This window comes from Falco biarmicus, chromosome 6 (assembly GCF_023638135.1).
Source record: "Falco biarmicus isolate bFalBia1 chromosome 6, bFalBia1.pri, whole genome shotgun sequence".
Taxonomy (NCBI): domain Eukaryota; kingdom Metazoa; phylum Chordata; class Aves; order Falconiformes; family Falconidae; genus Falco; species Falco biarmicus.
The window spans coordinates 77,525,369-77,552,338 of NC_079293.1; the positions used below are offsets into that span (position 1 = coordinate 77,525,369).

At 44.0% G+C, this 26,970-nt stretch overlaps 1 protein-coding gene across 3 annotated transcripts in view; it reads right to left on the minus strand.

Moving 5' to 3' along the window:
• Window positions 1–4,124: 4,124 nt before the first annotated feature.
• Window positions 4,125–26,970, minus strand: part of ADGRF5 (adhesion G protein-coupled receptor F5) — a 47,616-nt gene continuing 24,770 nt past the window's right edge. For 2 of the 3 annotated variants that reach the window (XM_056344084.1, XM_056344085.1), the window contains exons 7-22: window positions 25,142–25,269; window positions 24,609–24,667; window positions 23,807–23,949; window positions 22,819–23,028; window positions 21,294–21,527; window positions 19,851–20,015; window positions 19,499–19,714; window positions 19,015–19,236; window positions 17,622–17,774; window positions 16,189–16,385; window positions 15,038–15,217; window positions 12,247–13,617; window positions 11,249–11,290; window positions 11,087–11,146; window positions 6,216–6,300; window positions 4,125–5,110 (exon numbers count right to left, since the gene is read on the minus strand). In XM_056344084.1, the coding sequence (XP_056200059.1) occupies window positions 5,031–5,110; window positions 6,216–6,300; window positions 11,087–11,146; window positions 11,249–11,290; window positions 12,247–13,617; window positions 15,038–15,217; window positions 16,189–16,385; window positions 17,622–17,774; window positions 19,015–19,236; window positions 19,499–19,714; window positions 19,851–20,015; window positions 21,294–21,527; window positions 22,819–23,028; window positions 23,807–23,949; window positions 24,609–24,667; window positions 25,142–25,269 (3,545 nt within the window). In that variant the 3' untranslated portion in view covers window positions 4,125–5,030. Of the gene's footprint in view, window positions 5,111–6,215; window positions 6,301–6,322; window positions 8,398–11,086; window positions 11,147–11,248; window positions 11,291–12,246; window positions 13,618–15,037; window positions 15,218–16,188; window positions 16,386–17,621; window positions 17,775–19,014; window positions 19,237–19,498; window positions 19,715–19,850; window positions 20,016–21,293; window positions 21,528–22,818; window positions 23,029–23,806; window positions 23,950–24,608; window positions 24,668–25,141; window positions 25,270–26,970 lie in introns of those variants that run through there. The other variant, XM_056344086.1, reaches the window with a different exon arrangement.

Sequence of the window (26,970 nt, forward strand, 5' to 3'; positions counted from 1 at the left end):
TACAGACCTGCAGCCCTGGCATGGGTTTGGAGCTCTGCTGCCTTGCTTGCTTTACCCACCTATGTTACCTCCCAGCATGGAACTGGAAGAAACAGTAGTCCAAGGTAATGAAGACCAGAGTCCTGGATCATTAAGGAAGGCAGACACCACATCCTCTTAGCTTCTGCAAAATACCCATGTAACCTACAGAAGATGCTTTGAAGCCCCCAGGTGTTGTCAGCATTGCTTGTGTCTCTTGGCTACAGGGAAGAGATGTGAAAGGCACAGCTCAGACTGCCTGAGCAGAGAAGCGAGTGTGTCCCTTAGGAAGAGCTGTCACAGGAGTTATCCTCAAGCAAGGTGCCTGTCCTCTCTTGTGGGTTTGCTAACCAGCAAGAGCATCATTCAGGGGTGTGAAGCTGTCTCCTACATTTATTCAACCAGGACAGAACAGGATCTGCAGCCCTGGCTCCATGGAGTAAAAGGGTAGAAAAGACTTCCACAGTGATTGCTGGGGCATTTCAGACTCCATCTAAATGACTTGGGTGCTTGCAGACAACCCCACATATCTCTGCCCCCCAACTCCACCACCAGATCTTCTGCTGGTGTAAGAAATGGAGCCTCTTTCTAACCCTTCAGAGCATCACAGCGGGCTGGCTCTGGGTTGGTTGTTCCCTCATCCAAGGCTGGGACTGGAACTGGACATTTTTGCTAACAAGACACCTCATGGCTGGCTGCTGCAGTGTAGAGGAATGAAGCCGGGTTAATTAGCATTGATAATATACAGCTGTGGGCTGGCTTCAGGGGTGGGGGATTGGCCGATGTAGATAAGGTGCAGCTGTGGCTGGTTCTGTTAAGTGGTTGAGAGCCAATGAAGAGAGAGCAGCTGAGGAAGAAGAAGAGAGAGGAAGAAGCAAGGGAAGAGGGAGCACATGCCCTGGGTGAGGAGGGACAAGGAGAAGACAGCAGAGGAACTGTATGAAGAGTATGTTGGTATGAGATGGTAAAAAGACCTTGTTGCAGCTTGATAGTTTGGAGAGCGCTGCAACACTACAGAGTCACTGCTACGCAGGGGCTCTCTCCGCAGGGCTGGCTGGCCATGACTGCTGCAGGGAGGGCTGTGGACAGGCTCCCCCTTTGCTACCCTGGCTCACCTGGCCTTGGGAGCAACATAGGCTAAGTGACTTGGGTGACACTTGCAGCAGTGCTTGGACCGCGGGCAACTTCTCCTGGAAGCATCGCTTTGAGTGATTGCTCCTGCCAGGCAGCCAGTGGAAACAATCCTGTAAGCTCTCATTTGGCTCGGGTGCTGCTTTATTTACCACCTGAGAAAAGCTGTGGTAGGGGGACTGTCCCCCAGGAAGGGTGCCAGCCTGCAGCACAGAGGATGATGCCATGGCACCTGTGCAACCCACACCCTCCTTTCAAGGGGCTGACAGGTGGGCAGAGATGCCCAGACCACACAATGCTGGGGCACTTCCCTGTTAGAAAGCCAGGGTAAAGCTCAGAACGCTGCCGACGGGCACTCAGCCTGCGGGCAGGGCATGGTGCCTGAGGAAGGTGGTAGGCGAGCGGGGGCTCTTGGTGTGGGTGCAAGGTCCTCCCAGCCCAATGAAACCCCCCCCCCCAAAAAAATCTGACGTGCTGAGACATGCACTGTTTGTTATTCTGCAATGAGAGTGGAAAAAGGGAGGAGTGATCCAAGAAGTGGCTGTGGGATGATTAGAACTACTTATCCCAAGGAAAACACTAAAAAGAACTTGAGTGTGAGTTAGAAGAAATTATCCTAGATTTTGCATAGATCGCATCGTATGCCTTGCACTGGCTTTCTAAGAGGAAAGTACTAAGAAAATGACGTGGTCAGTGTGTGACTCCTGGCCAGCCCCATGTCTGCTCAGTGGTGTTGGATCCTGGTAGCTTTTGAGGACCAAAAGCCTCAGAGAAGTCTCATTGTGAGCCCACAAGGTTGATGGTTGGAAGAGCTTGTTAGAGCTGCCACCAAGGGAGGGATGGGCAGAACATGACCATCCCAGCCCCTGGCAAGCCCCAGCCAGACCTTCATCACCTCTGTGGCTCTGTTCTCCTTGCAGCACATCCAGCTCCCTACCAGCTGATGGCATCAAGGTGGGTGAGAGAGAGGCTACATCAGGTGAAAGTACTGTGTGTATGGGGGAGAGGTTTAGGGAGCTGATGTCGGAGGCAGAGATATGTGAAGACTGGGTGTGTAAGAAAGACCATGGAAACCCTGCTGACTGGAAACAGAAGAGGGTTGGAGGGTACAGGACACAAGCCGGTAAGAAATTAATCTCGTTTCTTCTGCTCATGGGATTAACAAATCCACTTGAGGTCACACGTACCACAGGGTGACATGCAGCTGGACATACCTGACATACACTTGTGGGGCGGGTGAGGGGGCCACAACTATTTACTTTTGCCTAACTTGACCTTTCTAAAGTGCAGCTGTTTCTTGAACATGTTTCCTGGGACAGGGCAAGAAGTAAACAGGCTGGCCAGAGTGCTGAGCTGTGAAAACATCAGAGATCAGAGCATAGCTGGCTTCAGGGTCCAAAGAAAAGGTAACAGAACCTCACACGTGTAAACCCCGGTCCTGGAGCACATGAATGTTCACTGATCACTGTAACGTGGATAAAATGGTCCTGGGCTCTTTGCGCTGTTCTTATTGGAGGTTCCAAAAGTCTTCAAAGAGTAAGGAGTGAAATCTGGGCTCGAAGCACCTGTAAGAGTTGTTCAGCAACTTTTTACAATCCAACATCTCTAAGCAGTGAGTGTGGGAGAAGGCAGGTCTGTGCTTCAGAGTCCTGTACGTCACAATCCCTTCCTTTGCTATTTTTCCTGTGGTGGAATAAATCAGAGGAAGGTGCCAAGGCACCTTCTTTGCCACCCACTGCTAGAAAAGGTAAGGGAGAGATCCCACCCTTTCCAGCAATTAGGTGGACTTGGTAGGTTTGTGTTGCAAAGTGCTTCAACTTAGTGCCTTGCAGTTAAGCAGAGAGAGGTACGTGAGTGTCATGACGTCAGGAAACAAGCCCTGTGACAGCCCTGACTTCAGGGAGCTGGGTGAACGGAGGGATGTGGGTTTTGATCAGGACAAAGGGAAAGATTGGGCCAGCTAATCAAAAAGAGCCAGTTGTCCAAATTGCCAGACTCCTGAGGGGAGCAAGAAGTTAGTGAGCCCACTGGCTGCCTTGCCTGTGCAAAAGACCTGGTTCTTGCTGCTGAGATTGGGTGGGAGGCATATGGTGTGGTTGCTGCCATGTGTTTCCCCTTCCTCCACTGAGCACTCCCACTTTTTCTTCTCTCCCCTTCTATCTTGATCCATATATAAATACAGGTGAAGCTTTGTCCCCAAGTTTTAAAGACTGACCCGGTTGATTTCTTAGCTGCTTCTCTCTCGTGAATTGTCATGGCTTTTGTAACACTGGCAAGGACCTTGCCTTTGAAAATCCACCCAAAGTTGGCTGTTCAGTGCCCAACAGCTGGGCATCACATCCTGACTTCTCATACTTCTCATTCACATACAGCTGAGACCCGGGTTTAGCTGAACTGGGAGGTGTGGTGAAACCTCAGGGATGACATGCCTGCAAAGGTAAGGTGTGGTAGGGCTGTGCTGTCTACAGGGACTCGTACTTTACAGTTTATGTAAAGCCTGTTCTATCTCAGTGGGAGTGGATGTTTCTGCAGCAAGTCAATATTGCACAAGCTATTTCCAGAGTGAGTTAGACCAAATGCCTGTCCAAAGGCAAATTCTGGTCAGAATAGTGTGCAAAGGTCTGATTTTCAAACTTCCATTGGCCATGCAGTTCAAATTGATTGTGGGTTTTCAAATATATCTTAATCTCTAACTGTGTTCTAGTATTGTATCCCACCCTGGTTCAGCCCAAAGTTCCAGAAACAGGTTCACCACTGGTAAACACAGAGGCCTGATTCCCCACCTGACAGCAGTGTTTGATATTGGCTTCTAATCTAAACCTTTGTGATTCCATCTATCATATTTTACATGAAGTTTTGTAACATTCCTGTGCGCTATAAAGACTTTGCAGGCTCTCTCATAGCCCTCTGCTTAAGGCAGGAGTCCTGCCTTTGAAGGTGTACAGGTGTGGAAATAACGGATTCCACAAATGTAGTATTAGAGAAATAATTTATATAAAACCTTTCATCCTGCCTGGCACATGGTGGTTTATATTCACTGCAGAATTGACTCACTGAGCCCTTCGAGTGTGATTCTCCTCTGAGAGGAGACCCAAACATACAGACTTTGCACAAGAGTTCCTTGCATACTTAACACTACTATGCATTAAATAAATGCAGTCCCCTCTGTAGCAGACAACCTTCTGTGTCTTACCACATTACATATCAAGGGAAGGACAATTATAGTTAAGGATATAAAGTTTCCTTTTCTTCAAAAAAAGTGCCACATGGACCTTTCAGTACATTCTGTCCGAGAGAAGACCACGCAGGAATCATCACGGTCTTCATTTTATCTAAGTCAAAAGTGAAGATCTGAAATGGAGCTTCTTAGTTGTGAATCTTTGGTTCCCAAAAGTCCTAAATAGAAAGTGGAGAGCACTATACCCTACGGCCTTTCCAGACTCTAATAGGAGGGCAGGAGAGAAGCTATGAGGTACTTGTGTATCTACACAGGCCTTTGGAATCTTTCAGAGAGTTAATAGGGGAAATATTACAACCACTGGACGAGAGCTGTGTATAGCACTGTAATTCATGGCTCAGTACTGCATAGTGCTAAGCACCCACTTCAAGGCTGAGAATTCTTCACTCCCAATGTCTTTTCCGGCACTTGAAGGCCTTCAAATCCTTGTCATCCCTTCTGGGATTGGCAGCCCCTGTAAAATTCTCAAAGCTTCCCTGCCTTACACATTGACCAGAAATGATTATTCCAGAAGAATGCACCAAGGCACAGTTTGGTCAAAACAAAGCAGTCTGCTTCTTGATGACTCACAGATACTTCTTGTGCGTGTCTTGGAAAAGGCAGAGGTCCTTTCAGAGTTATGTGATTTAGCATTTACAGTGCCTCAGTTAAGCAAAGAATACGCCTTGGAAGTGTTTTCAGAGGAAGAGGTGGATGGCTCTGAAGAAGATACTCTGTATTTTCCTGCAAAACAAAGTATAGTGGTTAGACATAAAGACAGATAGCTTAGGGCATGTTGGCACTGCAAAGTAAGGACAGTTAGACCTGTCTTGATGATCCAGGTGGCTTTGACACTAGCTGAACTAGAGCAATACCAGCAACTACAAAGGTCAATGTGTTTGGTGACAAGATGTCAGCCTGAACTGATGATCGTGCTATAGGGTAGTAGTTTACTCACACAAATAGAGGGATTTAGTGCTCCTCCTTGAGCGTGGGGACACATCTAGAACACACAGTCCTGAGAGGAATCCCAGCTCCCTCCCTCTCACGACCACAAGGCTCTAAGCTGAGACCCAGGTGCACAGAGCCCAAGAGCAGAGTGTGGAAGTGAATGCTGATAATACGGGAGTTTCAGGTGGCAGCAGCGTGGGAGGCAGTTGTGGGCAAGTCTCGTTCTTCTGGTGGGAGGCTTCTGTACCTGGCTAGTGTACTCATGTAAACTTACCATAGCAGATCCAGAAACCTGCTTCTTGTTCCATTGCCTGACTAATAAACAGACTCTTAAAAAGCAAAAGCAGTTGCTTGCCTACATTAAACTCCTTCATATCCCACTTTGACCAAATTTTACTATCTTCTCTAAGCAATGGTTGGATGCAAAGATTAGACATTTAGGAATGAAAATACTCATATTTCAGTAATGCTTCTTGCAAAATAAAGTCATAACTGAAATGGTGATGTCCATAAAATAACAGCCAGAGAACCTTTGAAGAGATACAGCTCTAAGGTGGTGAAGAGTTCATGAACAGTAAGTGAACTGAGGAGCGCTATGTCATAATATCATTAAACTCAAAACAAAGCTCAGTTAGTGGGTTTTGTAACTGGTGAAACACGCCACCATCCAATACTTTAGTTTTAGTGTTAGACGATTATGCTGCTAGCATTATGCTACAATTATGAGCAATTACAGTAGCAATACCAATGACTTATTACAGTTCCTTTGTATTAGAAGATTAAATACCATTGATGGATGGATGGATAGACAAATAGATCAATAGACAGACAGACCCTGAGAGTGAGAACACAAGCAAAACCTTGTTTGCTTTGGTAGGAGATGTCTACTGTCACATACCTGTTTTCCCACATAAGTTGTTAAAGGTTCTTGAAAGCGGATAGCTCATAGCAAGCATTGGTGTCACCAGGATCAGGGATGATGACTGTAAGAAAGAAAATCGCTTTTTGTCAAAAGCCTAGAACTGTCTTTGTAGCCACATGGAGGGGGGAAAAAAAGGTTACAATAAAATGGTGTTCAGTGGTACGAGAAGGCAATGCAGAGAGGGACAAGTTAGATGTTGGTGAGGCATCAAGTTGACCCATTTGCATGTTTATGATGGTGATGAAGGAAGATCAACTTTAAAAGAAGCTACAGGACAGAAATAGCCCGTCTCTAATGGTTGGCCAGGAAAGATGGCTTAGGCTCTGGAGTCTGTTGCATTAGGCATCACAGAGTTCTGGTCCCTTATCTGAGGGAGTATGAGGTAGTATTTAGGTAGCCAGAAAAGCTAAGATTTATATGTTTGGGGATGGTCCTTGAAGGCCGATAGCCTGAGATAATCAAAAGCAAATTTGACTTGACACACTAGAGGGCATCAGAACACAGCTCTGCAGTCCAGGCTGCTGCTGAAATGAAGTTTCTTTTTCTCTTCTGGAGTGGTTTGAGAATTTAATGAGATTCCTCCAAAAGATGCTTTTAGAAGTGGTATGGAGAGCACATCTTTTTCTGTTCAGTCCCTCTCCGTTCATTAAGTTGTACTATGGCTGGGGAAATGAGGCAGTTTTTTGCATTGTCACCTACACCATAAGGTGGTAGTGGAAGAAGGTAAAATAATCACATCTAAAAAGTTTGCTCAAAGACTTTGATGTTACTTTATTTAGTCCTTATCAGCAGAACTGCCAAGGAAATATGCCAGTTCCCACTGCCTGGGGTAGCTTCCACAGTGTCAACTAGAGTTGGAAGTGTCTGGCACAGGAGATTTTGTCTGAAAAGCAATTCAGAATTGGGATCCAAGACTTCACAACTTGTTCTCTCCACTTTATTCTGCTGGATGTGTCCATTGTACGATAGCTGTATCGGTTATTCCTGCCTTCCTCCCAGTTTCCTGGAGAAAAGGAGTTTTTCACAAAGTCAGAATAGCACGACATCTAGCAGATATAATTTTCAAGCCAGAAAGAAGGCAAGGTGTTTTAAAAATTTATTAGGAAGGGTTCCCAGGTGTAATCCTCCTGCTGAAAACACTGGAATGCTTGGAGTACCAGTTTAAAAAATCCAGGTGGACGACTCTAGGGATCCTAAATGAAGAACCATGAAGCAGAAACCACATCTTTACCGTCTCCTTCTGACACAAGATCTGAATGTGACAGATGATTGGGGCACTTAAAACTTACAGCACTGCTCTGCCTGGCTAATTGCAAGCTGCTGCCTCCCGGCTGTCGGCGGGTTGCTGGAGGGGACATGCAGGGAGGTCACTGCTGGGTCCAGTGCTGGTTTAACATCTTCATTAATGTTGTAGATGATGGGAAAAACGCACCCTCAGCAAGTCTGCAGATACTACAAAACTGCAAGGAGTGGCTGATAGATCAGATGAGCCTGCTGTCATACAGAGGGACCTCAACAGGCTGGAGAAGTGGGATGGGAGGGATCTTATGAAGTTTGGCAAAGGGAAATGCCAAGTCCTGTCCCAGAGGAGGAACAATCCCACACGGCAGGACATGCTGGGGGTCATGGGACTGGAACGGAGTAAAGACAGAGCCAGGCTTTGCTCCTTGGTGCCCAGTAAAAGGACAAGAGGCAGTGGGAGTGAGAACAGAGCCAGGCTTTAATTGTTTGTGCCCAGTGAAAGGACAAGAGGTGCTGGGAACAAACAGAAATACAGGAAATCCTGCTTAAGAAACTTTTTCACTGTGAGGGTGGTCAAATGCAGGAAAAGCCTGCACAGACACACTGTGGAGTCTCCATCCTTGGATCTACTCAAAACCCAACTGAACATGCCTCTGAGTTCTAGCTGACCATGCTCTGAGTTGTGGGGGCTGGTACTAGGTGATCTCTGGAGGTATTTTCCAACTTCAGCAATTCTGTGATGTTTGTGGAAGCTGGAGTGATTTGAGCCAGTGCTGCTCCTCTGAGCTGACAGTTCAGCCCCAATGGACTCCTTAATTCTTTTGATGTTATGTGCCCATCGGTCTTAAGCATGCTGGTTTTTAAGTCTGCTTCCCAGTTCTTTAGCAATACCTGTACAGGTTCTTCTGAATAAACCCTGTTTGGACACCAATATAAAATTAAGCTCTATTGACATATCAGAATGATGCTAACATTTCTCACAATTTATATTTTTCCATTCCAAGTGCAGGTGGTTAGATTCTGATGCCTTCAATCCCTTACCCATCCTGGTATGGCTTCTTTGGTAAGGGGTTATAAATGCAGAATTGCAAGCTGAAACAAGCACTTCTGTCTTGAAATACACAGACTTATCCAACCTCATGCAGCCATCCCAGACACAGGTATTTGATCCCTGTTGGCTGAAAATTTTCTGTATTCTGTGCCTGGGAACGTGGTCCCCCTTGTGCAGAAGCAGAGGTGAGCACCCCTGTGGCATCAGCGAGAAGAGGACAACGACCTACTCTGCAGCTACAGCTTGTCTTCGGCCACCACAGTTCCTTGTGAGGTGAATGTCAGCCCATACCCTCAGCTCCTGGCCCTCTCCTAGGGCTGTAACACACGTCCTGGGTCACTGAGGCTCTGAGCCCGCTGTGTGCTTGGCCTCCTGCATTCTGCTTTAGGGCTTTCTCAAGCCTCATTGGAAGACCACGTAGTTCTGAGAGGTTTGCTCCTCTGTTTGAGACACCGTTCCCCCAGCCTCTCCAATGAGTGCTGGTTGCTTAATGCCATAAGCAGATCCGCGCTTGGTTGGATCCCAGGATCCTCCAGCCCAGGGGCTTCTTACTCAGTGTGGGCCACGGCAGAGGCCCTAGGGAAGAGTTTTACAAAAGCGAGGTAAGCTTGTAGCAGCACCCCTGCAGAATGTCCTTTCCGCTTGTGGCGGTCAGACGTACAGGGACTCCTGGAGGCAAAGGCAAGACCCTGGTGTTTAACAGCCCTTCACGGCCTGTTCAGCTTCCGCAACATGAAGTAAACTCTAAGGGAACCTGGGAGAGCATCCAACATCCATAACATCCAGGAGCAAGGAGGTCTACATCTCCTTTGCTTGTTTTGGATCTGCCACGCATCAGGGTAAGGTCTGCTCCTTCCTGATCAAACGGGATGGCACACTTGCTCCGTGACCTTGTAGCAGCACACACCACCTTTACATTCCCCATCAGCTGTCTAGGCTGAAGAGTCCTATGTCATCTAGCAGAGCAGTCCTCCCACCTCTTTGGGACTTGTTCTGCTCTGCGTCCTTCCAACTGGCCTGTATCTTTTTTTGAGCATAATTAAGCTCGGTTGTCCCCATGTCAGCATTTTCCTGTGGCTTAAATAGGTCTGCCTCCCTTTAGGTATTGTGGATGAAAGGTCTATGGTGCCATGAGGTCTGTGGAGGTGAAGGACATGTGGAGGGAGGAACTAGGAGCTGCTGAAGATTAGAGGGAGTGAAGGGAGTGGATATGTGGCTGGCACAGAACATCTAGCTCCATGGCTACCCGGTAGCTTATAGCAGCTGAGCCATGGTTTACCTCTTTCAAACAGCCACTGAGCTTTTTTTTCCAGAGTCTTAATCTCTGGAGCACAAATTGAAATGGAAGAAATTAAATTTAATCATAAGAAAAAGCTTTTTGTTTGTTTGGTTGGTTTAGTTTTGTTTCTTTGTTTGTTTTTGGTTTTAGTTATGCTGACGGTAGCAAAACACCACAGCTTTTTGTTCAAAGAGTTAGCAGATTTTCCAGCTTTAGAGATAGTGAAAACCTGATAGGGAAAATGTCCTAAGTTAATTTACCTTGCTTTGAGGAGTGTATTTGGACTAGATCTAAACATGTTCTTTCCAGCCTTAACTGTTTGATGATTCTGTGACCTCTCTGTTCAGCCACAACACTGCCAGTGTTTCTGTGCTAATTGTATTCCTCAGCAGCCATTTTCCTCAGGCACTTTACAATCTTTAATTTTTCTTTTAAAGATGGTAGTGGGACTGGTTTCCCCCTTTAAAGCCAATGCCTATCCTCAGCAGAGGCATCTCCAGATGCCCATGCAAGCTGTGCTTCAAGGCAGGGAGGAGTGCAAGAGTTATTGGGTCAGAGAAACTCTGCGGATGGAAGAGTTCCAGGATCTTTCTTAAGGATCCAGTCCCTGTTTGCAACATTATTTCTTTATTTTTTTAGGCACTAAATGTTTTGTGTTAAATGCAGGAATTTGCTGGATATGGGACCCAAGTCTCTCCTCTTCTAGGAGTGTGTCCAGGCCACTTGGTTCCAGAAACATATTTATTTATGTTCTATCTTTTTCTCATTAAAATCTGAGTCTTTGCAACACATAGACACGATTTTAACAGAAGATTCATACTTTTCTGTCCTCAGGATAAATTGAAGGCTAACCTGTCGCCTTGTCTCATGCAAGTTGTCTCAACCAAGCTGCAATATCTCCATCTTTTCCTGCTCATAGCTGAAGGGCTTCTTCCCCAGTAAGTTCTCTTTGCATTTCTCTTAGGTTGTGCATAAATAAGGGCCACTGAAATTTTCTGTTTTCTAACATAATGCTTCAGTTACATTTTGTGGGTTATTTCTTGTCAAATTCAGAGCAAATGTCCACTAGTCTCCTTGGTTTTTACCAATTATAGGTGAAATAATGAACTTCGGAAAAGGGGAGATATTCATATCTATGTTGTTAGTGTCTTCAATTTCTCTGACTAGTTCTAATAAATAATTCAGAATATACAGTGCATTTGACTTAAAAGACACTTTGAGAATGTTAGACTATTCAGCAGTAACTAAAATACACTCTTAGGTCAATTTTCTAACCTTTGTTTGCTGTGAACTCCATTTGGACATTGAATTCCTCTTCAGCAGGGCTTCTTGTATCTATTTGTTAAAAAAAAATAAAAATCATTCAGTAAATACAGTAATTATGTTCAAATTCAGACAGTATTTTCACATAATACAAGAAATAGTTTGAATCCTTACCTTCTTGTCCCAGAGGGTCCCAAACACCAAAATGAATAATCCCTAGGAGACAGATAATTACATGCAGTTTGATGACACCCACCTTTTAATTGCAGTACCTCATAACTCTCAAACATAGTCCATATTGACTATTTAAACTCTGAACTCTTTGAAAGAGGGCATTTTCCTAACTGTGTTTCACATAACGGAGTGCCGATGTAGTACGAGTTCTTTTAGCCTGGCTTATTCAGACTGTGTGCATATCTGGTCTACAGAAGTGACACAGATAGTTTGCTAGCGCTAAACATTTGGAAGAAGGGACTTTTGTGCATGGAAGATATGCCCTGCCTATGCTCCCCAGATAAGCTAGCAGGTTCACAGTACGAAAGGCAGTTGAGTTTGGTCTGAAGCACACAATTCTGATGCTATCCTTAAAACACAGTGTAGACATGACTATTGTGTCCTTAAGAAATCCTGTTGTATCGGGATCCTACTGGCCACCTAAATATGTGGTTGTAAAAATCATACTGACTGAAAACTCCCAATAATGTGTATTTTGGTCAGTTCCTCTTTTTATTATTACTACTACTCAGCTGTTCTTGGTGACTTCCATGTTATTTATACTCCCTTGTTACTTGAACCCACAAGAGCATAGTATGATGCCTCCAGATGCACTGGAAATCAGACCAGACATGCTGAAGCTTGGCCACCTGAACATAACAGGGCTATTTTCCTGATCTTCAGGAATGAACCTCTTCCCAAAGCTACTGGCAAATTTGGAAGTTATCTTCATGTCAGCTTTATATATAAGACATATCTGTTAAGGGAGCTGAGAATATGAAATACTGCTGAATTCCTGGAATGGTTTCCCAAAGAGCTCGTTGGGAATAAGGATGTCTAAAGGCAAATCTGAGCTTTCCCAAGTGGTTTTTATTCCCCTCCAAGCACAGCCCTGCAGGAACATCACTACTTGTTAAACAGTCACAGAGGAAACAAACCCATACATATGTGTGACTCACCTGCAAAGCATTGAGCAGAGCAAAGAGGATGTGGAAAGCTTGATGGCTGTTTTTGATGACGGTGGCAAGGCCAAATCCCCAGGTGAGGCCTAACAGTGGTGTCAAGATGGCCACACTTTTGCCAATTTGAAACAAAGAGTTCCTCTCCTGCCTGTTTGACCTATCCCCGATAGTTGGTCTTAGGATTTTTATTATAACAACTGCAGTGATGAACAAATTTGTGGCCACAATGATCAGGGCAGGTATGACGAAGGCCAAGAGAGCTTTGCTTTCCTTCCAGTTGAGCCAGCAGACACCCTTTCTTATGTAATTGTTCCTTGGCAATGTGACAACAAGGGTGATGACTGCAATGAGAAAGGGGCACCCATAGCCCAGACAGAATGCCACTGCTTTCTGGGCGGTCTTACTTGTGTTGTGTAAGATGAAGACCAGTCTGTAGAAAAGAATGAGGCCCAGGCTGAGCATCCAGAAGAAGACACACAGGTAGAATAAATGGATGAAGAAGGTGGCCACAAAACAGATACCTCCGCTCATCCGTTGGTTTTGGTCATTGATGGAGGCAGTGACAACAAACCAAATGTCAGCAATCAGGAGCGATGTAGCTATGTTGAGTATACAGACGTGGCGCATGTAGGAGGTTGTGTTGTTTGTCACATATTTCCAGACTAAGGATTCAATTATAATGCAGGCCACCAAACTCAAGATTGAAATGGCCAGGCCAACGTAGGTAATATAATCTTCAAAGATTGCCTGGGAGTATTTATCAGGTGACATCAGAATGGAGAAGGATGTCAAGTGATTGCAGGAGCAAATGACATAATCTCCTCGCTCTGTGGTTGTGCAGCCACGAGTATCCCAGCCCCCCTTACGTTCGTTGAGTGTGAAGTTCCAAAAGACACACTGGGGCATCTTTAGAGATGTGTTTTTCTTTGCAAAGGTCATATTAATGTCAAACTTCTGGCTTCCGTTGCTGCTCATAATTGTTGTTATCAGTAAACCATTCACATACTCGGACCCATTCTGGGGCAAAATATGTCCAAGCTTTGAGTACACCACACTGACAACAGTTGAATTGTGTGTTAGAGCCCGAATTTCAGTTTCACTAATGAGCACATTAACTGTGAGGTTTTCTGTACTGCTGAAGTTCTTATTATAATCTGTGTTGGTATTTTCTGTGACAACTATACCCTGTAGCTGAAGGGTATTTGCATAGACAGAAGGAATGGTATTATTAACTGGTTGGAGGCGCAGGGAAAAATTTTCTACTGACTGCAGTAACAAAGAACTGTTGAGTACGCTGTCTTTATTCAGGTCTTCCCAAGCTTCAGTTGCAGAATCAGCAACAACAAAGTCCACTGTGGAGAGAAAATTCTGAAACAGCAAGAACAGAATAATGCTGTTACTGAAATCCCCTACAAATCGTTGTTGTTTCTGATGGCGATTTTCCTGTGGTCCTAGAACTGACTTTTGAAAAAGCCCAGAATTTTCTTATTTTGCTCAATCTATATGAAACATTCAGTTGTTAACCCTCTGCATTCTCTATTTTCAAGTTAAGGTTTCGAACAGTGGAGCTGTGGGGATTTTTTTTTACATATTACTTAGCCTTTTCTTGTTTTGGTTTCCAGCCTTCTTCCTCTTCTTTTCCAGCCTTTGTACTATCTTTGATATTTCAGATGTTTTGCACTTTTCTGCTCAGAAGACCAGTGGTTTTCCTCTGTACCTCACAATCAAGGTTTCCAAGTATTTCTAAAATGTGTTTTGTTATTCATTTGTTGTAACACCCAATTGATTTTCCTTGCTTGATCCCCTTGATCTTATTCCTATTTTGACCCTTTTTTCTATTCCTGCTTCTACTCATAGAATCACAGAATGGTTTTGATATTTAAAGATCATCTGGTCCAATGCCCTTGCTATAGGCATGGACTTCCAAACTGGTCTTGAACACTTCCAGGGATGGGGCATCCATAAGTTCTCTGGGCAACCTGTGCCAGTGTCTCACCACCCTCACAGTGAAGAATTTCTTCCTAATATCTAATCTAAACCTAATATCTAATCTAAACCTACCTGCTTTCACTTTTAAACCATTACCTCTAGTCATGTCACTACACATCCTGGTAAAAAGTCTTTCTCTGCCTTTCTATAGGCCCCTGTAAGTACTGAAGAGCCACAACAAGGTCTCCCTGGAGCTTTCTCTTCTCCAGACTGGACAACACCAACCCTGTCAGCCTTTCCTCATAGGAGAGGTGTTCCAGCCCTCTGACCGTTCTTGTGGTCCTCCCTGGGACATGCTCAAGCAGGTTCATGGCTTTCTTGTACTGGGCACCCCAGAGCTGGATGCAGTGCTGCAGGTGGTGTCACACAAGAGCAGAGTAGAAGGGAAGAATCACCTCCCTTGACCTGCTGGCCTTGCTTCTTGTTATGCAGCCCAGGAGATGATTGGCTTTCTGAGCTGGAAGCGCACTTTACTGGCTCATGTCCAATTTTTCATCTACTGTTCCTTGTCCTTTCCTCCTTCTTAGAATGCTAGAGACATTTATGGGTCCCTAGAACATTTCTAGTTGCTAAGCAGACAGCAGCTTCTCTTTCCTGCATAGGCTGCTCACCTTCATCATTTTTATTTTTCATAAACTCTTTTTCCTGTAATTTCATTTTTGCTGTCATTTAATCTCATTCCCTTAACACTTTCCTGTTCCTGACCCTAATTAACTGTGAAGCTTCTTCAGGGAGAATGTCATCCCCTATGACAAAAGGGCCTTGATAAGTGTAGGTAAGACTTAAAATAAAACCTTACGAGAATAGTGAGCATCTTTGCATCTGCTGGGATGGAGGAGACTATATCCAGGATGGTAATGATTGCACCTAGGTCTGCAGGAGAACTTTTTGTTTTGTTTTGCTGCTCTCTTGTCTTTTTATTAAGTTCTGCAAGGTAGTTAGGTAGGTTTGCTTTTGCCTCAGGACTGTTGATCAAGGCCTGCAACAGAAGATAACAGTACATCATGTGTGCAATTTGCCTGGAGTTTGATCCTCCATCATCATAGCTACCCCACGCCAGTAAAGAAAACAGAGTCAGGGTCATTCTAGACATGCCAGAAGTGTTCAGCCCTCTGATCCTCCACGACAGGGTATCCTAACTGACTGTTGAGAGTGGTCTCTCATCAAGTGCTAACTTGCAGACTGTTCCTGGAAATTTTGGGGGAGAAAATAGTTGGCCTGGGCCCAAACATATAAGGGAACAATCTAGCAAGTTAAAGAAATACGAAATAGAGTAGCTGTCCCTCTGCCTGGGACCTTGCTGTGCCTAATTTACTAAAACAAACATAGTAAGTATTTGCTGAAAGAAAGATAATTGTTCTCATATAACCTTACTGAGAGAAGGGTGGTTCTGGATGGTTTGTAGAAGTGAAGAGCACTATGACAGGATACCTAAGCTGAAAACCGAGGCTCAGCACCTGTCTGTGAGGGGTAGTGACTGAGGGGGCATCCTAAACAGGGCCTGGGTCTAAGGCTGGGCAGTGGCCCGCAGCTGTCCCTACTGCATCGTTGTTAGGTGCTCTGCAGCATACTCTGGGCTTGTGCCAACTGGTGTTCACCGAGGCAATGCCTAGGCATGGATCAGGGAACACTCCAGGCCAGCCAGTTCTCCTGCTGGATGCTGTAAATAAGGTCACCTTTTCTGGGAGAGCATGTTCATGGGTATGGATATTGGCCATGCAGGGCCACATACCCTCTGGGCCAGAGGAGGGGACCTCGCCTCTTTCACTTACTAGCATAGATATAGTCAAACATTCTTCACTTCTTTTAAAAGATAGTTTTAATTAAATATTTGATTTTTAATGCTGCATACATTTTAGATTATATTAAGCAAAGAACCACCCAGCAAAAATTTTTCCTCTCTCCTACCTGCCCCCCTGCCCTAGCCTCTAGAAAAGTCAGAAATATTACCTCAGCACTAGTTAGCAGGTTGTTTATTGCTTCAGACAGGCAGTTATTCCTTTCAAACTTCCAGACTTTGTTGATGCACTTGTAAACTTGATTGCCTCGGGTAAAAATATCTGGATTATCTACATCACAGCATGGCTTTTTTAATGTGGCCCCTTCTTTTCCAATGCCCAAGCTGTTTGAGCAGGAAACTTCCTTGTCTGTATTGAGAAAAAGACACAGAGGCAGAAAACTAAGAAGCAGGGAGATAATTTACCCCTCTCAAACCTGTGATTTCCTGAAGTTCAGAGGTCTTTAAATCAGTTACGATTTTAGCTTGCTCTCTTCATTAATTCTGACCTTTCAGGGTGTATATGTCTTGCATTCCCAATTTTTTGGAAGCATGAAATTATAAAGGACATTTAATAAAGCCCCTTGGTTTTGAGTACCGAATCAAATCAACAAACCAATACCCAAAGTTTTAAGAATTGTCTATTAGATTACAGGGTGAGACAGCGGTGAAGCTGGATTATATTGACCACTATGTGAACAGTAATTCACACAAAGTTGACTATGCTAAGGGACTCAGTGCTGCTGGAGCACCAACAGGAAATTCATTAAGACCTGGCTAGTGAGGCCTCAACACCTTTTGATGAACAGTGGGTCTTGCTAACTGGCTTTGATTGGGTTAGCCATATCAGTAAGTATCTATTGATTAAAGTAAATAAAGCATCTGCAGATTTGTTGCCTAAAATGGTGAAATCTGGCCAGATACACCAATTTGACAGGTGTCACTACTATGGAAAAACCAAAATTTCTGCATTATGGGGCTTATTTCTTTCCAATTTAGAATAAGAAGCAGGAAGATACAAACTCTAGTCAGAACTAAACATCAAAACTGGATGTAGCAATGCTGAAATCTAATTCTAATTACTACCTGCAGCACTGACGGGTAGCCGGGCTTGCCCAGGTCTCTGCAACACCTCATGGAGGTCACCATTCTTGTGTTTGAAGTGGATATGCTCTCCCACAGGCTGATCTCCTGAGCTAGACTACTTCTTCCTGAGGCACCACAACCTGTTTTCTTTGCTAAACTGTTGGTGCATGCTGGGAGCTGCACGACTGCATTTCAACACAGGAGATGAAGCTCGGTGGTGCAGGCTGCACCAGAAGGAAGTAGGGGCAGAAGATGACTGAACTATAACTGCTAGGGAACATACTGGGGCCACTGTTAAATCCAGTGAAGACAAAACATCTTGTGTATTTTTTTTTTTAATTACAGCAAAATAGATATTTTCCTCTGTATTTCAAAGTTTCCCATGAAGAAGGAGACAAAAATTCTTGCTAACAAAACCTGCTCCTGTTAGGTGTCACCAATGATAAATTTGTGGCATCTGATTTAACAAAGATAGTGGGATTTCCTATTTAACAGCCTTAAATAGTAACTTTTTTCTTACCAGGTATCAGCTGCAGTCTTATATTTTCACTATTGACTGTCTGTTTAATGCTGTTAGTAAACTTGCAATACACCGTGAGCTCTTTCTCCTTGTTGCATTCTGTTTCTGTGTAACTGTACATGTAGCACAACAAATTTCCTTTTCTCTTTTTCCCTGTGTGGAAGGATTAGGACAGATTAGCTAGCAGACAGTAGAAAGCTTCTGCAAAATTGTCATTTCTGTGAGTCCTCGAGGAAAAAAAAAACAACTTCCATTGCAGAAAAACTTCACTTCTGTATGCTGATCCCCATGTCTTATCCCCCCCCCACACGCACCCCTACCCCTTAATGAATCTTCTGGCAGCTGCTGCATGATCATTAACTTTTCAATTACTAGTATATGAGCAAAAACTGCCCAAATCTTCTCTTCCTGTGTAGGAACAAAAATTAACTTTAGAAACCAGTTTGGAGAATACTCTTCCTGCTTCTGCTTCTACCATAGGTGTTTCCTTTAGGCTAGGATGATTTTTTTTCCCTTCTTATATAGTACTTTTGAACTCAGGATTTGCACAGCACTGCCATTGCTTTTCAGTATGCCAGTACCGGAGGGTCCCTAACTGCAATCTCTTCCAAAAAGACCTTGGCATTTTTCTTAGCAACTGAAGGACCCCTCACTCTCCACCTGCTTTACACTTCAGCCTGTTGGTTTTGCATTCCTACAGGTTTTCTAAGTTAGTTTAGGTGGATCTTCTTTGCTTTTTTTTTTTTTTTTTTCCAAATTAACTGTTTTGTAAGTCACTTGAAAACTTCCAGTATATAAAAACACATCAGGGAAGCTGCAGAATTGCCTTGAATTTGAAGACGTACAAGTTTAGGCTTTTGTGCTGTTAAAGATATGTTACCTGTATCCTTGAAGAAAATAGAATAGGTTTTTTTTTTAACTGCATTCTTAATCTGTTATTCTACATGTTTCATGAACTAGTAGATCTTCTTAAGTAATGTTTCCTTGCTACTCAGTTCAAAAAAGTCGCAGAGTGGAATTTAAAAGCGAATAAATGGACTTCAGCAATTTTTAATCTGAACAACGGTGAAGATGTTCACTTCTCACTGCCTGGCAAGGCAAACCAAACATTGAATTTAGCTGTTATGTATTTATCACTACAGCAGTGACTTCACTTGCTCTTCTGTTAATCTCAGCCATGCTTCCCAAGAATGGCAACCATGTTAAAAAAAGTTAATTTCCTTTTTTTCTCCCCCCGCCCCCCCCCCCCCCCCTCCAGGAGTCCTTCTGTGCTGTCGTAATAGCAGTAAGTATGAATTGTTTACACAGACCTAACTGGAAAAAAAAACCAAACCAGGGACTGGGTTGCGACACGTAGTGCAGCTAATGATTCTGCAAGTTCATTGTTTCTTACCAACTTGAAATTCCTTTTGTTGAACCACGAATGTAACAGTGTAATAATCTTCCATGGTGTTAGCACTTATGCAGCACTGGAGATCTTGTTGCACTTTGCACTGTATAGATGCTTCAATGGGGTCTATCAGGATGTTCTGCTTCAAAGGCAAGGGAATAACCTTGATTGTCACATTGGCAGAACTCTCCAAGTACTTCTGGGAGAATGTGCAGATGTAGGTGCCTGAAAGAAGTGACAGAAAAAACATGCCTCAGTCAACAGAAGTGCTCCTCAGCTTTTGCATGGTCAGGAATCCTCATACTGAACAAGTACAGTGCTGTTGGCAGCGTCATGTCTTGATGTCCTCCAGTAGTTATAATGTTAACTCTCTTTTTTATTTACTGTGACCAGGCTTCACAGTGATTTGCAGGGCTAGGGATGCTGTAAATGATTTGGTGCAGAAATTTCATTGCCTTTGTAGCCAATGCAAAACATGTTCACTCACCGCTCCAGTCCTGTGTGGCGTTCTTCACTTCGAGCACAGATGTTGCTGGGAATTTTGTATTTTTGATGCATGTATCACAGTCTACTGTTTTCATCTTGCTTCCAGACCAGATTTTCCAACTGATACTTTCATAATTGGTCACATCACTTTCACACGTCAGATTGAATTTATATCCCTCAGAAACTGATGAGATGCTTGAAGATATCGTTACATGGGCTGAGACAACACAAGGTAAATGTCACATTATGGAGAGTCGCTCGTTATAACCATTTGCTTGCGAATGGCACGTGCCACAGAGGCCACCTACGTGCTAGAATTGCTGATGGTCTGTTACATGCCACCTGACCCTTACCTGCCCGGAGGTACGTCACTCTGATGTTTTGACTATGCCAGGCACCGTGTCCGGTGTGCAGCTCACACGTGTATGTCATCACCGTACCTGACTGCTCAGGTGGGCATAGCGATTCATTGATAATGAGCTTGTATTCAGTGCAGTTGCCACTGAAACTGGAGACTCCTGGAAAGAAATAAACATTTCTTGAAGGGCTATGGATGTCCAAAAATACCTGGGCTCTGGAAATCATAAGCAAACACTCTAGCTAAGGAAAACCTTGTGGGTTTGTATGTAACCTGTGACAACATGGCACTTTTAACTCGTCATGGCTGAAGTTCATTCACACCTTTTGCTCTGGCAACACCCACAGTGGTTTTCCAAAGGTCTGAAGATGACTTTCAGCACAGTGCTGGGCACCTACCACCAAAACCACTCTGAGAGCAACAACATTGCTTGGATACCTCAGGATAAGCCAAAATGAAGATTATTCTGGTTCAGCCTAACCTCATTATCTGCAGTATTTAGGATGAGTAAGATAAGTAAACCAGGAGTAAGTACTGCAGATTTTAATATCGTATTTTGAAATAAAAATTTGGAGGTACTTGACAGACACTCAACTTTAACTGGCTTAGCTCTAGACCCCATGAAAGCTGTCCCATGCTGCAGCTGAAGGTGCATCTGGCATGAGAGCAGAGCTCCTGGGGAACAGCCTGGCCACAGGGAGTGAAGGGCAAAACAGCTCATTACAGGAGGCCAGGATCACCCCTCTCTCTGCAAGCACTGCTGTACACAGTACCTGTTCTCTGTGGAAATGGCTGTGCACAGGAGCTCTGAAGGTTTTCTCTCATCCTGCTGTCCTGCTTTCTGCTAAATTTCATTTATGAAAAATGGTTGTAAATGTTATTAACAAATGGTTAATCCATACCTATAAAATATTGAGGGAAATAGGCTGTTTATGACTATGGTCCTTAGACATTTGTGAGCCTTTCTGTTGATGTTGTTTTGTTACTCCTTGTAACATGTCTATTTGGTGCTTTACTAACTCTTTTTACTCATAAGTAAAGCCTCATGGGACGCCACTGACTTAACTGGCATGTGATGTATCACAGCTACAGGAGCAGAGGGAAACTGTGCGCTCACTATTTAGCTGTGCTGCAGCTGTTTCAAAGTGTAGCACCTATGTCCCTTGGTTGCCAAGTCTCAGTATGTGGTACGCAGAAGCCTTTCATACCCCAAGGGTTATTCTAGAGGTAGTAGGAGAGACTGATGCACTCATCCCTACTCTCAAAACCAGACAATGCAGAAATAAGCTTTCTGGAAAAAGTCGGTGTGATGCTGGTCCAGGTGGCTGTTTCCATCCAGGATGGCACAGTTTTAAGCATCAGTGTCTGCACAGTGCATGGAGACACCCAGAATCCCACTGGCCCCTGCACAAGTGAAAGAATCTTTTGTTAATCTTACCTGTAATGTTGATTGCTCCGTTTACTTTCCAGTCACCAGTAAGTGATGGTAAGTGTCTGTCAATACAACAGGACAGCAGAGGACTGTTCGTCTGCATTTCAGGACTGTTGCATATAACAGTGATGTCGTTAAAGTTTGAAGTGACATTTAGCGGAGAGACTGCTATTGTCTTTGTGGCCTTGTATATTAGCGTGTAAAATGGATCGCTGTTTCTGAAAGTGCACCTATAGGAACCTGTAAAGCATAGGCAATATCTTAGCATTGAGAACATACTTTGCTGGTTTTACCTCTGCATTTGGAGTCAGGAGCTGGGAGCTATTTCCACACCTAGTTTCCACATCTCCTTGCTCTACAGCGGCTCTGCTACTTGCTGATCAAAATGTACCCTGAGGTCACCTGCAGTATGCTTTCTGCAGACTCCTGGTGCCAAATGTATACAGGTTAGGCAGCTTCAGTGTTGATGGGTACTTGAGCAGAGACTAGGTCTCTGGGACTGAAATGCTTAAAGTTTGGCTGAGTTGGTGTTTTGGGGATCTGCATATTGCCTATAGTCCATCTGACAGCAATGTGTCGTAGTAAGAATGTAGACTGGCTGTGCAAAATGGTGAGAGACAGGTACCCAGGGTGGGCTCCCCAAAGGCTGGCACTCTGTAGGCACAGATGCTGCTCAGAAGGTGTTGCCAGAGACAGCAGAGTAGTAATCAGCCACTTTCTCAGGCACTTGGCCCTTGGATGCAGCCAGGCTTCCTTTAAGAAAGTGGCAATCAGAGCTCCAAACTTCCTTCATACTTTAGGTATGTGGGTTCCCCTTCCCCATGGGGATACCCAAGTGAGTAAACCGCTTATATGGGAGTGGGGGCACCACTGCCATAAGGTCCAGGACATCCTTAGCCCAAAGAAGTTTGGACACACAACTCCTACCTCGCATATGTGTGCCCAAATACCTGGTCACAGGCTACCCTTTTTGAAGTTGAATGTAAAATTCATGATCCAAAGAGAAGAACTGAGGGGGAGCTTGAGTCAAAGCTCTGATAATACATGATAATTACCCTGATAACTCCTCCCAGCAAAAATGCCACCGATTTACCTGTTTCTGATTTTCAAAAAGCCCTAAACATGAACACATGAAAAACTGTAGCTCCAACCTCTGATTAATCAGGTTACGTTTGCAAAGAGGGCAAGGGCCATCAAGGATGAATTCAACCACAACCTCGAGTTACCACACCAAAAGTGTGGGAAGGCTTCACAGCCGTGCAGTCACCAGTCTCCTGTCATGTGGCAGTGAAGCCTGGCACTGAGAATACCCAGGGCTGTGTAGTCATTTCAGTCAGCTCACATCTTACTGGCGATGCCTGTCAGTACATAGTTCATTAAAGAAAAAAAAATCCCACCGGAAAATTATGAGGGACAGCGTATTTTTCACATTTACTCTAGAAAAATGCAGTCACAGCATTCCTCTTTGCTTTTTATTGACTTAGCCACACTAGAGATTTACTCCTGCTGTTTTAATGATAGAAAATCATACCAGAATCCTTCCTTGTAATATTGCTAATTTTAAGAATTGACTTCGAGTTTCTTGAAACTTTTCTCTCCGTTGAATACCGGGAGCTGGTTGAGATGATCTGATCAAAGTGATACCAGGTCACGTTCTCAGATGCTGAATTTGCCTCACAAATTAGTCTTACTGTATCTCCTTCAAAAAAGTCTGCAGGGGTCACAGTGAAGATTGTCTGATCTGGGAAGACAAAGAGCAACATTCTGCATTATTGTCATTCAGCTCACGCCTGTATGGTGTCTTTCATCTCCTGGGAAGCCTAGGTGCTTCACAACTAATACGCACCCAGTATCAGTTGCAGGGGACTACCTCTGATTCAAGCTATGCAATTTTCCCTCAACATATTCTTTGTCAGCCAAAGATCCCAGAAGGTTTTCTGCAGAGAGCCAGAAATATTATCCCCACCATTACCTTCTAAGTAGATAAAATGGGAGGAGAAGCAACCAGGTCAAAGTAATCCTCTGAGAAAGACAGACCAGTGCTCAGCGCACAGAGAGTACAGCTTCTCTGAGGCACTTGATCAGGCAACTGCATTGTAGCACATTATCCCACAGCAGCATGGAAAATGTGCCAAGGAAGCCAGGGGGAACCTGTTCTCATGTAAACTGCAAGAGGTTTTTGTTTCAAGAAGTGGGAAGTGCTGGCAGCCTGATACGCTAAGAGCTATCTCAGTTCTGGAGGTGAACATCAGGGTATTCGAACTTGCTCCCATGGAGACACTGCACCAGGGTTCAGTGGAGTAGCTTGGAAGGATTTTGTATTCTGTGGGAGGTACTGTACGCATGGTCGTCTCATGTAAGTCCTAAGCTTTGGTGGCACAGGATGAAATGAAAAGCCAGAGAAATAAATGGGTTTTGAAGGTCCCGTACCAAATAATCAACAGTATAAGGCAGCTACATGGTTCAGGCTAGAAATACTAAGGGGTGAAGGAAAAGTATTGAGAGTGCTTTAAACTTACTAATTATTTCTGTTGTGAAGGTAGCTTCGTCTAGGTGGTACCTCGTATCTAGAAACTGTGGTACAATTTTGTTTGAATTTGCTATCTGTTCGAAGCTTGCTGCTCCTGCTTTTACTTCGTAGTTCACCAAAATGCTTCCAGGCCTAAACAGATACAAGAATAAGAGAAGCACCAGAATTTAATATCCTTGTGTATCAGTGGTTTTCTGTGTTGTGGTGACCCACCTTGCATGGCTAGGAAGGCTTCACAGGGCTCACCTGTGAAAGCTCCTGTTGTGACTCAAGACTTGCTCTGGCATACAAGAAGGTTGTGCTACAGCTCTTCCCAAAGTAAGGACACCTTTATGTGACATCTCCATCTGCTGTCTATTTCTAGTTAACTTCCCTTAGAAAACCTAAAATACAGCTGCATTTAAATATATGTGGACTTAAGTGATGTGTCTTTTGTTGAGATCCAATGTTATATCCAGAGTCAAAGTCCACTAATTCATCTTCCCGATGAGCTAGGAAACGACGTTAGGTTTACTCACATTCTTTTGCCCTTTTGGGTGGTTCCCAAAGAGGAACCAGATAGAGAATTATTATGTTCCTTGGACTTCTGCACAACAGTGAATTTTACCCACAGTCCTATTTCCATGCTAATAGCTGGGCTTTCCTGTACAGCTATTATACTGTTACTCAGTATGTACATACTGGGTGTGGGCTCTAGCCAGAGTGAATGTAGTGTTTGCTGACCGGGGTCTCCTGGAGACCAGACAGAAAGATTTGTGTCTCCCAGGACAAAAATGAAATTGTTTACTTACCTGAAACCAGTTACTGTTGCTGATACAAAGCCTGGTAAACATCTGTAGCTAGCATTAAACTGTAAACAAAGATAGTACATGATGTAAGTTCTCTATGTATTACTCTAGCATGTTTAAACTAGGAAACATTCTGTTCAGCATTGATGTGAGTAAGGGTATGTAGCATTCCTGATGGAACAAGCCTGGTGCTCTCTCCACCATCATGGGATAAATTTGTGTTGACGGTTTCATTCTATGAGTGTTCATGTGGATTTAAGCTGGGACCAATAATGAGATTATTTTTTTTTCATGTTTTTGGTGCAATAGATTCCTAAACACTTCCCTGTCATCCAGTATATCAAAATGAATGGAAATATGGTCATTGGCTTTCAATGGAGATCAGCTTTGTCCCACTTGGTAGCTACCACCGCTGCATACTTCACAGCTCCCCACAGAGACAGTGGCAGTGCACCCTACTTCCCAGACACTTAGGATAAGCACCATATTTCTTAAAGGGCTTTCTACTTTCAGAGATGGAAAACTAAAGTCATTACCGCTTTTTCAAGGTCAGCTTTGTAGTTTTTGTATAATACAGAAGAAGAGTCCCTGAGATCATCACAAAAGTCTCTGTCGAGTCTGACGGACATATTCATTATGATGGGTTCTCCCATACCACATGAGCCTGTAAGGAAAATCATAAAAATAAGTATAAAAATAGTAAAAGACAATGCTTACAAAATGATCTGTTAGTTTTTTCCTCTAACTTAATCACAGAATCTAAGAATCATAGCATGACTTGTGTTGGAAGTGACCTTTAAAGATCATCTGGTCCAATGCCCCTTCTATGGGTATGGACTTCCAATCTGGCCTTGAACACTTCCAGGGATGGGGCATCCATAAGTTCTCTGGGCAACCTGTGCCAGTGTTTCACCACCCTCACAGTGAAGAATTTCTTCCTAATATCTAATCTAAACCTACCTGCTTTCACTTTTAAACCATTACCTCTAGTCATGTCACTACACATCCTGGTAAAAAGTCTTTCTCTGCCTTTCTATAGGCCCCTGTAAGTACTGAAGAGCCACAACAAGGTCTCCCTGGAGCTTTCTCTTCTCCAGACTGGACAACACCAACCCTGTCAGCCTTTCCTCATAGGAGAGGTGTTCCAGCCCTCTGACCGTTCTTGTGGTCCTCCCTGGGACATGCTCAAGCAGGTTCATGGCTTTCTTGTACTGGGGACCCCAGAGCTGGACGCAGTGCTGCAGGTGGTGTCACACGAGAGCAGAGTAGAAGGGAAGAATCACCTCCCTTGACCTGCTGGCCTCGCTTCTTGTTATGCAGCCCAGGAGATGATTGGCTTTCTGAGCTGGAAGCACACTTTGCTAGCTCATGTCCAGTTTTCATCCAGCAGTATCTCCAAGTCCTTCTCTGCAGGGCTGCTCTCAACCCCTTTGTCCTCCAGACTGTATGTATACTGGGTATCGTCCTGAGCCACGTGTAGGACCTTGCACTTAGCCTTGTTGAACTTCATGAGGTTTGCACAGGCTCACTCCTCAAGTGGTCCAGGTCCCTCTGAGTGATATCCCTTCCCTCTAGTGAATGAAGTGCTCAGCTTGGTGTCATCTACAAACTTGCTGAGGGTGCATCCAATCTCACTATGTCATTTATGAAGATATTAAATAGTACAGTTCCTTAAGGACATTACTTGTTACTGGCTTCCACTTTGATGCTGAGTCATTGACTATAACTCCTTGGACGTGGCCATTGAACTAATTTTGTCAAACGCATATGTCTCCAATTCAGCAGCAAGACTGTTGTGGAGGATCGTATCAAAGGCCTTATATAAATATAAGTAGATTACATCTGTAGCTCTTACTTTGTCCACTGATGCAGTCACTCCATCCTATAAAACCACTAGATTATTCAGGCATAATTTGCCTTGGGTGAAGACATCCTAATCCTAAATCAAAATCTTATAACTTGCCAAGATTAATCTGTATCATAGGAAAGTTGGGATTCTCCCAGTTTTCTGTATCTATTTTAGATGCCTGCTTCTATTAGATATCTAGACTCCTCCTCCAGTTGATGCAAAGCTGTAGACCCCTTCAAAAGGTGATAGGCAGCTTTCCTACAATGGTTGAATTGCTACATCGCTCCAGTTACAGAGAGTTCAGTAGAATAACTTTGATCAGATACTTAACTTTTGCCTAGTGACAGTCACCCAGGATGAATCTCCACCCATGTTTCACTGAAATGAATGGAAAAATCCTCAGTGACTTTAGGAGGGTAATATTCTGCATGAAGACCCATTAATGGGCACAAAAGAATATAAAATGCTTAGAAAGATACCGGAATTTTCTAAGCTGAGCCCATTTAAGGACATGTC